The sequence below is a fragment of the Myodes glareolus genome, chromosome 16 (genome assembly GCF_982192425.1).
Source record: "Myodes glareolus chromosome 16, mMyoGla1.1, whole genome shotgun sequence".
Classification (NCBI taxonomy): Eukaryota; Metazoa; Chordata; class Mammalia; order Rodentia; family Cricetidae; genus Myodes; species Myodes glareolus.
Window position 1 is genome coordinate 18136068 of NC_142041.1, and position 14737 is coordinate 18150804.

Here is a 14737-nt window from a genome sequence, read left to right on the forward strand (position 1 = left end):
CAGTTTTGTTGTTGTTGTTGTTAACTATGTATTTTCTACAATGCTATGGTTTGTCATAGCTTTCCTCCCTTACTTAAAGCCCCATTATAGCAACACTAAAACTGGTCAATAAAACTTATGCATCTCCTCCAAATTAAAATCTACCACTTGGGTTTGTAGAAACATATTTCTGGAAGAGGGCTCCTCACTGTGGCTGTAAAACTCTGACAGTTAAATTTCACACATGAGTAATAGTACCTAGATGCAAGCTTCATAAGGAAAAAAGAATCGAAGGGTGCCATGGGGAGGGGATCTGAATTTCCTGGCTGTTTTCTCCACAGTCAACTGCCCCCTGGGGACCTATTACTCTCTGGAGCACTCCACCTGTGAAAGCTGCCTGATGGGCTCCTATCAAGATGAAGAAGGGCAGCTGGAGTGCAAGCTTTGTCCCCCCAGGACTCACACGGAGTATCTCCACTCGAGAAGCATCTCCGAATGCAAAGGTACAGGCTGACAGGCTTGGACCGAGACCGCTGGATTTTGCGTCCAGTGGCAAGAGGAGAAAGGTTTCTTTGTCTATCCCTTGGTCTTGTCAAGGCTCCTGCAGCAGAAGATAAATTAACAGGAGACAATCAAACTCATTTATTTAATCAAAGTTTTCTGTGGCACAGGAGACGTGAAGACGCAGGGAAGCTAGTGTGTGTCATGCCGTGTTGGATGATGAATTCGCTCATTGTGTCGTATGCTTCTTTCCAGCTCAGTGTAAGCAAGGCACCTACTCTTCCAGTGGGCTCGAGACCTGTGAGTCGTGTCCGCTGGGTACTTATCAACCAGAATTCGGATCCCGGAGCTGCCTCAGATGCCCAGAAACCACCACGACTGTCAAAAGAGGAGCTGTAGACATTTCTGCTTGTGGAGGTTATCATTGATGCCTTGGGTGTTTATATTTATTTACATGTTAAGTTCTCTGCGCGGAGGAGGGGGATGCTTTTAACAAAACTAAATGTCCACAGTATGCCAAGAATGTAAATAACTGTCTCTTCATGGGGAGTTCCTTTTTCTCAGCTGGTCGGCACTTCAGGATAAACAATGGGCTCTCTGTGATAGCACAAGACTTCCATCCCAGGCCTCAGTAATACACATGAGGCTTCCTGGGACCATAGAAATACAGGTTTCTGGATCCTGTCCCCAGAATTTTGATTCACTGGGTATAACGTGCATTTCTATCTGGTACTCAGGTAATACCTACTTTTACAAGTTCAGGAATCACACTATGGCAAGTACTGGCTTAACCAGAAATGACAAGGTCAGCACTCCACTTTGAATATGTCTAATACCCCAACTGAGTATAGTCAGCCAGCCAGAAATTCCTGAAGATGTAAACAAAACTGGAAGATTAAAAACTTCACACTATCTCAAAAGCAGGACTGAGAGTCAAAATTGATCTGTTATGGGCAGGGGAGGGGCTCAGTCACTGGATGCTTGTTGTATGAGCATGTGGACCTAAATTCAAATTGGCAGCACCCCTGTGAGAAGCCAGACATGGCAACACACATGTAATCTCAGAAGTGGGAAGAGGGACAGGAGCATCTCTGGGGCTTACTGGCCAGCCAGTCTTATCTACTGATGATCTCCAGGTTCAGTGAGCGACCCTGTTTTAAACAATAAGATGGATAGTGACAGGGGAAGATACCCAATACTGACCTCTTGCCACACACACACACACATACACACACAGACACACAAATGTATATACACACAAACACGTATACAAATGCATACACACACGAACACATATACAAATGTACATACACATGAACACATACACAAATGTATACATACACAAACACATGTACAAATGCATACACACATGAACACATATGTGAATGTATGCCTACACATGAATGCACACTAATGTGTATATACATACAAACACACACCAGCCTGTTGCTAGAAACTCTGAAAGGTCATTTCCCTATACCGCTTGTGGAGCTGTATTCACAAGGAAAGGTTGCTGGACTCTCTCTACAGTATGGACTCTCTCTACAGTACCACAGAGGCTCACAAGCAGGCCTGCATGGTGACTCTTACAAGTGTGCATCCTCCCATGCCCCATACTCTGCCTTAAAAGCCTAAGGTTTATGGAAAGCCAGAGAGTACAAAGATGGTTTCTTATTGAAAGGTTGCTGTTCCTAAGAGCCAGCCTGCTCTGTGCCAGTTCTCCGGGCTGCACAGCGAGCCATGCACACACAGCCATGCAGAGCTACAGCCACCAGAGAGAGACTGCGATCCCTTGCTGCTGGTCAAGTGGGCAGTTTACAGGGGGCCGGGGAAGGGTATGCTAGAGCTGTGTCTAATGCGGTGTCATCCTCAGAAGTTAAGAGCCATAGGACATAGGAGAGTGGACGTTGAACAATAAGATTTATACATCTTCCCATTTGTTTAAACTGTCTCCATGCACCAGGGTCATGGCAGATAAAAATTTAGACAGAATTCTTGAGTTGTATTCATCAATCTAACGTTTCACCGAAGAGTTGAGAAGAAAACTTTTTAGACCATGGTGGAAGCCCATCCCATAAAAAAATGCCTGTCGTGTCAAAGCGGCCTCCAATTTTTTTTTATTTAAAAGTCAAAGTATGTTTGAAATAAATTTGCTAGACACTCTTGGATTTTCTTAATATGTAAACCAATTTTGAAAGGAAGTCTGCAGTAAAATAATTCTGCCCCTGCTCCAACATCCTCCAACCACAAAACAACTGGAATTTTTTTCAGGGAAGCAAGTTCGTATTTGACTTTTCTTTTCGCTTTCTAAATAAGCTTTGAGGCTTGTCTAATGCCAGCTTTGCAATTAAGCAATTCTAGTTCCCAGAACGTGGCAGAAATTCTGGGAAATGCCCCATGTCTTCCAGTGTTCCTAGCACAGTTAGCCACATTCCCCTCAACACGGGCGAGCAGCAGGAATAACTTAGCTCTCTCCGTGGGCTTGGGCCAGCACTCTGTACTTTACAACTGACCCTCGCATATTCTCTCTTGGTTTCAACTTCCTTCCCTCCTTTTCTTGTCTTTCCTTCCCTCCATCTGTCTATCTTTCATTATTACTTTCTTCCTATACTGATTGATGTTTAGAGATGTGTCGGTCTGTATTTTGCTGAGTTTACCTTACATTTCTTAAAAAGAAAATACCTGCTATGTTTCAGCCTGCTCAAAATTGTTATAATCACTATAACAATCATATGTTATGTGTTACTACCATGCTCATACAATACAACCTGTATGCATCTTATCTCTTCTTACATACATGTCCTTTGGCTTGTGGCTAAAAATCTGAAAGTTCTTGGTCCCATAAGTGACACCAGGTTGTCATTATTGATGCATCCACCCCAGAAGACCAGACTCTATATTTTATGAGGACCAGAATGATATCACCTCTCACTCTGACCCTTTATGGTGTGTTAAGTGACCTCTGGCCTTGTCTTTGGAAACATTAACTTATTTGTTTATTCATTTTTGTGTGTTTAAAGTGTGTTGCATGTGACATGCTAATATCATACTTATATGCCCACTGTAGCCCAACCAGTTCATGCATCGCACCATCTCTGTGGGTGGCTCCTGAAATCTGTTCTGAATTCTGTCCCATTGATACTTCCCAGATTGCAACACAGTATTATCAAATGTCCCATACATTTATTTAAAGGCCAAATTTATTAAGCTCCATGGTTGTATTTGCTGTCCTTAACACCACCAATTAACAATATTTGCAAGGTAATATTTTTCCCATGGAAATTTTCCCATTTCCGTGGACTATTTTAAATTTGACTTATTATTACCAATATTACTACTGATATTGGTAATAAAGGAAATTGCTGCATTCTTTCCCCATGGCTAGGACATTAACACATGTATGTTCTATGTATGTTTAGCTTTATATTATGTACTAAATTGTACTGCTATGAAAACATGTGCCTTTGTTTACTGCATATATAAAGATGTACCATTTTTCAATTTTCTTTGTTTTTCTTTCTTTGATTTATTGAGGAAGGGTTTCTCTGTGTAACAGCCCTGGCTGTTCTGGAACTCACTCTGTAGACCAGGCTGACCTGGAATTCACAACCATCCACCTGCTTCTGCCTCCCAAGTGCTGGGATTAAAGGCGTGCGTCACTGCCACCCAGTCCTATTTTTTGTCTTATACGATCGGCTGGCAAATTGAACTAGGTGTCTGGGACTTTCTTTTCCAACAGAAAGAGGGGATGCAAGTGTTTCATTTGCTTTCTCACAAGCAAGAGTTGGGGAACTTATCTGAAATGTAATGAGTCATCTCACAAACACACACATCCTTTTTTTTTTTTTCCCTTTGTAGTGCCCTGTCCAGTAGGAGAATTCTCCCGCTCTGGGCTAACACCCTGCTATCCATGCCCTCGAGACTATTACCAGCCCAATGCAGGGAAGTCCTTCTGCCTAGCTTGTCCCTTTTATGGAACTACAACCATCACTGGCGCCACGTCTATCACGGATTGCTCAAGTGAGTTCTCAGACTTTATGCCGGGGTCTTGACTGTGCCTCTCTGGTCTCTTCTGTTCTGAGCATCACCATGTCAGGTGGACTCGTAAAACAATTTCATTACATTTATTATTTATGTACTCATGTGTGTGTATGTCTGTGCGCATGTGTGCATATACACATGTGCATCCAACAACACTCATGTGGAGGGCAAACACCAGCTTACAGGAATCATAACTGACAACTTTCACCATGTGTGTCTTAGCTTTGAACTCAGGCCACCATTCTTGACGGTAAGTGCTTTTACTCACGGAGCTGTCCTACCGGCCCCTTTTATGATCTTTTTGATGACAAGACTGAAAGAATTATTTTGGAAACTTTGCACTTGGTAACTCCCAAGTGTCTCTCTCAGAGTCTAGGATAGAAGGACATGCCACCCATGGCTGCTTTCCTGTTTAGCCATACTGAAACAAAATACGCGTGGCGTGACTCACTCTGCAACGAGATCTTACCCTGAGTATGTGGAGAGAGTTTAATTAGGAGCCTCACCCAACACCCGCTGACATTCTTGCCTGTTTGTCTTGTTAGGTTTTAGCTCCACTTTTTCTGCAGCAGAAGAAAGCGTTGTGCCCCTTGCAGCTCCTGGACACACCCAGAAGAAGTATGAAGTCGGCAGCCAGGCGAGTCTGACCCCTGCGCGGAGCATTGTTTTTGATGGGGCACTTAGAAACTAATTTGCTATTTTACATAACATAGAAAGCTGTGGGTGAAACCTTCATCAGGTTATGAATACTGTATAGAAATATTTAGTTATGATTCTTAATAAGCACTTTCGAAAAGCACAACTTTGAACATTTTTAGTACCAAAAATTGGAGTTGTTTTTTCTGAAATGTATGCTCAACAGTATGTAGATGTGGGAAGTTTTGATCCACTAATTGGACCATCATTGCAAAAGGTGGACTTAGTTACCACAGGGTTTTTCTGGGGGTAGAAAGGTAATTCAGATTTTATTTCAAAAGTATTTATACATTTTGGGGCCAAAGAAATTGTTTCTTGGAATAATGTGTAATGAATTAAGAATTATCACTCAGAAACATAACTAAACTAATAGCTTTTCTTATGTGTGTGTGTGTGTGTGTGCACATGCACGCGAACATGCACGTGTGTGTGTACGTGTATCTGCATGTGTGTATGTGCCTATGTGCCTATGTGCATGCATGTATGTGTGGTTTTTTTTAAAAAATAGAGATGATATTTTGGGTAGATTCTGGCGTTACCCTTAATTCATCCTACCTAAGGGTCATAAGTCCCTTGCAATCGACATTTTTTAAATCAATAACACTATAGATCTTCTGCCAAACTCCTCCAGACCAACGTAGTGAACTGCAAGGGCTCTCCACGTCGCATTTGAAAACGAGCTCCCTGAGCACAGACATTTGCAGGAACCGCTAAAGTAGTGGTGTGATGGAACCCACGGGCCGCTTTTAAATAAGAACGTATTAATGTCACACTAGAGGCTCTGTTTTACCTGGCCTTGATTGAGCCCTGTCCTTCCTGTATTTCAAAGGCATCTCTAATGGAGATGCAACCAGCATGCAACATGCAACTGGCATGCAACATGCAATATGCAGCCAACTCTTAGGAACACTGCATTCATTGACCTCACTGAAGTATCATCATTTGTGCCCATGCATAGCAGCTCCTATGATACAGCAGTGACCTAGCTAGCTTGAATGAGCTCACCTGGAAGCAACAGGACAACGTTAAGGTCCCTAGGTAGGGATGCTCTGAAGTGAACCGAGAGCTTCTCTGTGATACATGTCTTCTGCCCTGGTAGGTCTTTCACGAATGCTTCTTAAACCCTTGCCACAACAGTGGAACCTGCCAACAGCTCGGCCGTGGTTATGTCTGTCTCTGTCCACTCGGATATACAGGTAACATAAAGAAATGCTAATTTTAACACAATTTTGTGTGAAATTGGTGTAGCTATTGAGTCAGACTTTGAAATACGTAACACAGATTATAAGACATGTTAGGCCATGTTTGTGAGGAGAAATACTGAGGGAACAAGGTAAAAGGTGTGCAGACTTAACAGCTTTTCTTTGCACAGTTTGGAGAAAAAGAAAAAGCTCTTCACTATGAAAGCTAACACTATATCTGGGGGGTTTAATTGGAATATAGTCCTGAGTCATGTCCAAGGTTTTGTTCTAACACAAATTAGAGGCATAACACTCAACTTTGCCCAACACAAACATTTTAGAACAAATTCCTGGCTTCTCTCCTTGGTTACCCAAGAGTGGAAGTTCTTGTTCATCGATGAGAGTGGTTACTTTGTTTCTAGCTTCAGAAGAACTCCATGACTTTAGACTAGAGACTGTAGGAATGAGTAAGAAGTAATTTTTACTTGCCGTTTGGTTCACTTTACCGATGTGTCCAGAAACAATTTCAGGAGAAAATAGCTGATATTTTTAATTGCAATTAATTTAAAACAATCCCTTATTTTCTCTAAATCGGTTTTTTGCTTCAAAAAAGTATGCAATGAATTCTGAAAGTTTTTCATGGAAAAGTATATTTAAATAGAATTCACCAAAAAAGTAATAAGCAAAAGGAAAACTGGAAGCAAAAGATAGCCAGAGGCTAGCAAGAATATTGGCATTTCGTTTATCACAGTTGACTCATGTGTATGTGTTCTTGAAAAAAGAAGTACTGACATTCCATAGGATATATGAAATTTGCAAAGCACAGTGGTACATGGCTTTAATCCCAGCATTGGAAGGCAGAGAGCAGGGGATCTCTCTGAATTCAGGGCCAACTTGGTCTACAAAGTGAGTTCTAGGACAGCCATGAACACACAGTGAGATCCTATCTTAAAAGACAGAAAGGAAGGAAGGGCAGAAGGGAGGGGATTTTTATCTGAGAATTCTGCACTTCAGTGGTAGTTTAAAGAAGGCGTCTAAGATATTGCATCTCATCCATTAGTGCATGCCCTAGTCATTTGGAAGGCTTGCCAAGCTACAGATTGCTGGGCCCTTCAGAGTCTGGCAGTGCCAGCATTTCCGATTCAGTAGTGTAGGCTATGACTTGAAATGTAGTGTTTCTCTTCTGTCTGAAGGTGATGCTGATGCTGGTGAGCTGAAGATCACAGTCCCCTGATAGGGAGGACTATCAGAGCAGATAGCAGAGCTATCTATTTCTAGCAGAGCTAGCCCAGCAATCCTGTGTGCATCCCATGGGAAGACGATGCCCACTATAGGGCATCTGGTTTAAGAGCTAAGATTTACAGAAACTTGACCCCACCTCACCCCTTGAGTCAGGTGACCTTGGTAGTTTTGTGGGTTTTGCTTTATGGTTAGCATAGCTTATGACTCTTATTTAATCACTACAAACTTCCCTCTCCATCCTCTTAATGTTTTAAGATATTTTGCTGTTTTCCATGTAGTGTTGTAAGGTATCTTAAATCAAATCTATACGGAAACATGAAATTAACATAAAATATTAAACACGACTGGATGGTAGCTCTTCCCTTTAGGTCTAGATTATGAAGATCATTGCTCTCAAATGATCATGCATGTTTAATACTCCCTTACTTGGATTTATCATTCAGTGTTTGGTTTGCATTGTAGGCTTAAAGTGTGAAACAGACATTGATGAATGCAGCTCACTGCCATGCCTCAACGGTGGAATTTGTAGAGACCAAGTTGGGGGATTCACTTGTGAGTGCCCATCAGGTTATGTAGGTAAGGAGCAAGATCAGTGTCTTTACAATATAAGCCGCGTCTTGTTTTGGATTATATGTGTACATTTGGAAAGGGCTCATTATTATATTATATTATATTATATTATATTATATTATATTATATTATATTATATTATATTATATTATGTAAGGAGAATAAGATATCAATTTGTCCATATGAAACTGCTTATGGCTTATAAAATGCTAAAATGGGTAGACCTAGTTCCTTCTTTATCTACAAGATGTGTGACTTCGGAACCTCCGAATGGTCCTGAGCCTGTTTTTCTGGTTCCTAAGTGGAGATGAGGAAGTGAGATAGAACACTTTGTCCTCAGGGAATGCCAGACCAGGACCAGATCCCCCCACCTCTCCACTGTCACCTCACTGAAATCATGAACTCTGTGTGTGTGTGTGTGTGTGTGTGTGTGTGTGTGTGTTCCTCCAGACCAGTCACTTCTGTCACTACAGGCTCTGCTCCTCTCTAACTCAAAGGTGACCATGTGTTTAAGTGTGCATCGTGTTTAAGTACGTATTGCCTTTATGTCAGGGAGCTGCAGCCTTTCCAGAGCCTCCCTCTAAAATCGCTCAGAACATCACCCTCACTGCCGATTCCCTTGTTGAATTTCATCATAATGATTCCAGTATTGATAATAGAGTCCTATGGAACAGAATGTGTATCAGCCTTTCTCTTCTGTGCCACCAACCAGCTCCCAAATCAAGACATCGTATTAAATAACTATGAATCCTCGGCCTTACCTTAGCTCATCTGTCTGTCTTTATCTACATTCTGCCTCGGGGATTTTTACCTTTTTCTCCATCTGTATGTCTTACTTTCCTTGCTTCTTATGTCTGACTGGCCGGCGGCCGCCTGATTCCTGGCCCTGCTCTTTTCTTCCTTATTCTCTCTCGGGCCTAGATTTCTCCTCCTATTTATTCTCTCTGCGCCCCTGGCCCGCCTGTCCCTCTCCTGCCTAGCTATTGGCTGTTCAGCTTTTTAATAAACCAAATGTGTTACATTTCTGGCTACATGTTTTTCGAAATTCAAACATGGAAGTTAAATATTTGTATCCATGTATTTGGCCAAGAGCAAAAATTTTCACAGGCTCATTGGCCATGATTTCCGGTTGCTCTGTTCTCATTCTAAACAGCTTGTTTGAACAAAATTTAATGTTTTCTCCAGCTCAGAGACTGTGGTTTTTTTTTTTTTTTTGCAGGCCAGCTATGTGAAGAAAACATAAATGAGTGTAGCTCCAGCCCTTGCTTGAATAAAGGAACCTGCACGGATGGCTTGGCCAGCTACCACTGTACCTGTGTGAAGGGATATGCTGGTAAGAAGTCTGCAGTTCTCTCCCTTGTCTCGAAATTCTGTGAGTAAAAATTAGTGTGTCTACTGATACAATATCTAAATATTATCCTTGGATTTTATGAACACACTACTGGAGATAAGCCATACAAATGATGTTCATTAAACGAATGTAAATAGATGCAAAATGTGATATTTTGCAAGTTTAGGAAGGCAGTATGGCTAAAGAAATATGTACTTCATTTTTAGGGAAAAAGTCTGAGGGGGTAAATACTAATGAAGGAAAAACATGAGCTCAAAGAAACGAAGAAAAGGGGAACTAATTTATTGTCCTTTTAAACATTATTTCAGTTCGATGCCCATTGCTAACCATAGTGTCAGAAGGAAGATAAACCAAGCTAAGTATCAAAACTGCGGAGTCCTGAAATGACCCCACAAAGTCAGGGCTATTCTAAGGGGTACCATGAGCAGGCTAATGGCGGTGGCTCTGCAGTCTCTCTTCTGTAGGTGCACCCAAGGAGTCCCATTAGCTCAGTTTTCCTACAGAGGTAACTCACCCGAGCTCTTTCTGGTCCTCACCCCTCCCAGGTGTGCACTGTGAGACAGATGTCAATGAATGCCAGTCGAGCCCCTGCCTAAACAATGCAGTTTGTAAAGACCAAGTTGGTGGGTTCTTGTGCAAATGTCCACCTGGATTTCTGGGCCCTCGGTGTGAAAAAAACGTGGACGAGTGTCTCAGCCAGCCGTGCCAAAACGGAGCCACGTGTAAGGATGGAGCCAACAGTTTCAGGTAAAAGGCCAAGTCTAGAGTTTTGCTTCGTTTGTTTCCTTGACTGAGCCATCACTGGGCAGTCTCAGTAGAGTATTAGCTGCAAAGTCCGCACATGCTCACCCGAAGATAGGCACAGTAGAATCTCACCACCACTTGCAATGCTAAGCAATGCAAAGCTGAGCCAAGATGTGAGCCGATAGTTTTTGTTGTTGTTATTGTTGCTTTTTTGGTGTGTGTGTGTGTGTGTGTGTGTGTATGTGTTTCTCTGTGTGTGTCTATGTTCTCTCTCTCTCTCTCTCTCTCTCTCTCTCTCTCTCTCTCTGTGTGTGTGTGTGTGTGTGTGTGTGTGTGTGTTGCTTTTGAGAGTCTCCTGTAGACCAGTCTGACCTAGAACTCACTATGTAGTTGATGGCTTTGAACTTCTGATCTTCCTGCCTCCACATCCCAAGTGCGATCAAATAAAGGTACCGCTGTGCCTGGAGTTTTATAGTGTTGGAGGTGGAACCCATGGCTTCCTTCATGTCAGGCCAGCACCGCTGAACTACCCTTCCAATTCCAAACCTGTAAACCCCAAATTTTAATGTAGGCAACCTTAGGTGTTTGACATCTATAAGTCTGATCCATGCCAGCCAGGTTTAGAAACTTTTGCTCTTGGCAAATCATAAAAAGTGAAAGGAAGGTCTGGTTGTCACGTGTTTGCCAAGAAAGCATGAAGACTTGAATTCAAATCCCCAGCATCTGCGTAAATGAAACTCAGCATGGTAGCACCTGCTTGTGATCTCGGGGAAGGGACAATGGAGACAGGCGGATTCTGAAGTTCACTGGCTGACCAGATCAGTCAGATTGGTGAACTCTGAGTTCAGTGAGAGACCTTTGAAGTAAGGTAGAGAAAGAGACAGGAAGATACCCGACAGTGACCTCTGGCCCCAACATGTGTACACACATACAGAAACACACACGGACACAAAATAATGCTGAGAGGAAAGAGACACAGTCCCAGCACATGGAAGTTAATATAGGAGCACTAGACAAAAACCTGATATTTTTAAACATTTGACATTTTAGCTGAAAATTTTGCTCTGGGTAAGATGCATCATACTGCCTGGGGGGCCATCTGCCTTGGAAGTCCATGGTGTTCTAGCATCTACTTTAGAAGTCTTTCATCAAAAGAAACCTAACATGAGCACAATTAAATAAAATAATAAAAGCAGAGCCTTTGCGGGTGAAATGGAAGTTCTTGGGGAAAAGACTTTGCCCTTCCTGGGGGAGCACATGGGTGTCAGTAGAATGCAATTTATAACCAGCCCCTCCAGTCATCTTCTGGAGACCCCGTGCATCCCCTAGCCTGCAGGGAGGTGCGGAAGACAGCATTTCTACAGCGCAGACAATAGGCTGGTCTTACCATGATCCTAAAGCTGCCGCTGGATCTATCAGCTCTCTAAAGAAAAAAGAAAAAAATCAAAGTCACCGCCTTACATTATGCATTCCCCTCCCAGCCCCACCCCTGCCTATTATCAACCCCTCTACAATCAAAGCTCTGTGTATGTAAATACATACATGGAAGATGGCTAGACCTGCGAATGTATTGTCAGTGTGCAAGTGAAAATGTTCACCAATATAACATCCTCTTCTCATGGAAGCTTCACTCTTCCCAACAAAGAACGCCTCACCGTAGGCGGTAAGAAACTTCAGGTGAGCTCTAAGAGTTCTCACCTCACCCCAGGGTTCTAAACAATGGAGGAATATATAATTCATCTAGAACCAGTCAGAAGAACATAGCCCTGTGGATTAAGTGGGCATTGTGGGCAGAGCTATGGCAGTGCTTTCCTGCCAGATAAAGACACACGAGGTGCTAGCCAAAAAAGATACACCATAAAGTGCAAAGACCCGGATAAGATGGTCCTCCACTCTAGGATTTCCTCTGAAACCCCTCCATTGCCATGAGTTCACACTAGTCACCTTCAGACCATTGTCAAGGACAGCTCCAGGTGAATGTGCTAGTGCTGATAATATGACTTCCTTAAGGAAAGTATTTCAGTCACACAGAAAATTGCAAAGAATAATAAAGGTGTGACTTCAGCTCTGTGATTAGCAAATATTAGTGTTTACCATATATGATTTGTACCTTTTTTAAAAGAGTACTTTCTAAATATAGAATTAGATATACTTTGCATACACACACACACACACACACACACACATGTTCTCATCCCTAGTGTCAACCAATATTGTGAAGTTCCTATATAGGCAGATAGAACTCACTTACGTTTTATATGTATTGCCTAAGTCACATCTAAGCAACCTACAGAGGGTTAGATGTTAGACAAGTGGATCACACCCCAACGGTGCCATTTGTCACTTGTCACTCAGCATTGTTTTCAAGTGTTGTCAAGTAGATACATTTGCCGTGGTTCATTTGTCATAACGGCTGCTTAGTATCCATGACGTGAGTGTACTGGGGCGTGCTCTCCCATCCATCCCTCTAGAGAACTGTCGTCACGGACACAGGACGCAGTGTGACATGAAGTAGATGCACAGGGCTCTGGGGGACAGGCTCTCAACCACCCTTGACGCTGTGGGATTGGGATTCTAATTTCCATCTCAGACTCCCTGTTTCACAACACGGTGGTCAGCACTTGTCATCATGGGATATATTTTTTATTGGCGTGTGTGGAGACAACTGGTTGTGGCCACAAAGAGTAAGAATGAGGTTAAGAATCCCACCCCACCCCTGAGTGACAGCAGTGCTTCCTTGAGTGACGTAACTGCCGTAGCAAACTTTAACTCATCAGCACAGTGGGAATGACGTCAGCAAAGCGGGAATGATGTCAGCAAAATGGGAATGCTGTCAGTGTGGTGGGAATGACGTCAGCAAAGTGGGAATGATGTCGGCACAGTGGGAATGACGTCAGCAAAAATGGGAATGCTGTCAATGTAGTGGGAATGACGTCAGCAAAGCGGGAATGATGTCATCGAAATGGGAATGATGTCGGCACATTGGGAATGACGTCATCACGGTGGGAATGGCATCAGCAAAGTGGGAATAACGCCAACATTATCTTATTGCTACAGAACTGGCATAATAAACTAAAAGGCTTCAGAATAGGACCTGAACTATCCATGTTTTTCTAGGAATTTCTGCAGGGAAAGAGCTCACATAAACCAGATTTCACTTGGATCAGAATTCCTTGTTCCTTTATTTTGTTCTGTTTATGATGCAGAGTGTCTTAAAGGTGTTCAGTCACAATCAGATGAAAGGGAAAATTAGGCGCAACTTCAGTGCTTTCTGGATTGCGGGATAGGATTTAACATTTCAGTCTTACAAGTCTTCTGAGACAAGGTCGTCCTAAGTCAGGGACACAGTTTCTCTAATGGATCCTCTAATGGCTCCTGGCGCTGCATTCCATTTTCTTCCAGATGCCAGTGCCCAGCAGGCTTCACAGGGCCACACTGTGAACTGAACATCAATGAATGTCAGTCCAACCCATGTAGGAACCAGGCCACCTGCGTGGATGAGCTGAACGCATACAGTTGTAAATGTCGGCCGGGATTTTCAGGCCACAGGTGTGAGACAGGTATGTATGAACTTGGATGTGAGACAGGTGTGCATGAACTCAGGTGTGAAACAGGTGTGTATGAACTCGGTGTGAGACAGGTGTGCATGAACTCAGGTGTGAGACAGGTGTGCAAGAACTCAGGTGTGAGACAGGTATGTATGAACTCGGGTGTGAGACAGGTGTGTATGAACTCGGGTGTGAGACAAGTGTATATGAACTCTGTGTGAGATAGGTGTGTATGAACTCAGGTGCGAGACAGGTGTGTATGAACTCAAGTGTGAGACAAGTGTGTATGAACTCGGTGTGAGACAAGTGTGTATGAACTCGGTGTGAGACAGGTGTGTATGAACTCAGGTGTGAGACAGGTGTGTATGAACTCAGGTATGAGACAGGTGTGTATGAACTCAGACATGAGACAGGTGTGTATGAACTCGGGCGTGAGACAGGTGTGTATGGACTCAGAATGACTGACGGCAATATTTAGAATAATTACAGAACAGGGACAACTTTGGCCTATGCCATGCACTACCCACATGCCAGAGGCTCTGCTAAGCACCTGCCTTTATTTCGTCTTCGCGGCCATCTATAAGCTGGGTACTGCTGTCATAGACATCTAGGAGGGAAATGCGGAAAGCAATTTGGCGGACCCTTCCATGTTTCCCTCCTAACCTTCTGCATGTATCCAGGCTCTGCCACACACCAGCTGTTCAATTATTATGTCTCCTCCTCCGTTCTCCTTGTCTTCCTTCTTTGTGCTCTTGAAAGTGTGTGTATGTGTGTGTGCATGTATGTGTGCATACATGTGAGAGTTGAAGCCAGAAATCAATGTCAATGGCTTTCCACTTTATTTCTTTTTGAGACGGAGTCTCTCACTGAACCAAGGGCTCACT

The 14737-nt window shown here is 43.0% G+C and overlaps 1 protein-coding gene across 2 annotated transcripts in view; it reads left to right on the forward strand.

Annotated features, from left to right (window-relative positions):
* Svep1 (sushi, von Willebrand factor type A, EGF and pentraxin domain containing 1) overlaps nt 1-14737 on the forward strand; it is a 172629-nt gene that overhangs the window by 98240 nt on the left and 59652 nt on the right. For both annotated transcript variants that reach the window (XM_087897113.1, XM_087897112.1), the window contains exons 17-25: nt 321-482; nt 736-897; nt 4339-4500; nt 5067-5158; nt 6317-6413; nt 8103-8216; nt 9430-9543; nt 10107-10308; nt 13708-13865. In XM_087897113.1, coding sequence (XP_087753239.1) covers nt 321-482; nt 736-897; nt 4339-4500; nt 5067-5158; nt 6317-6413; nt 8103-8216; nt 9430-9543; nt 10107-10308; nt 13708-13865 — 1263 coding nt within the window. The remainder of the gene's footprint in view (nt 1-320; nt 483-735; nt 898-4338; nt 4501-5066; nt 5159-6316; nt 6414-8102; nt 8217-9429; nt 9544-10106; nt 10309-13707; nt 13866-14737) is intronic.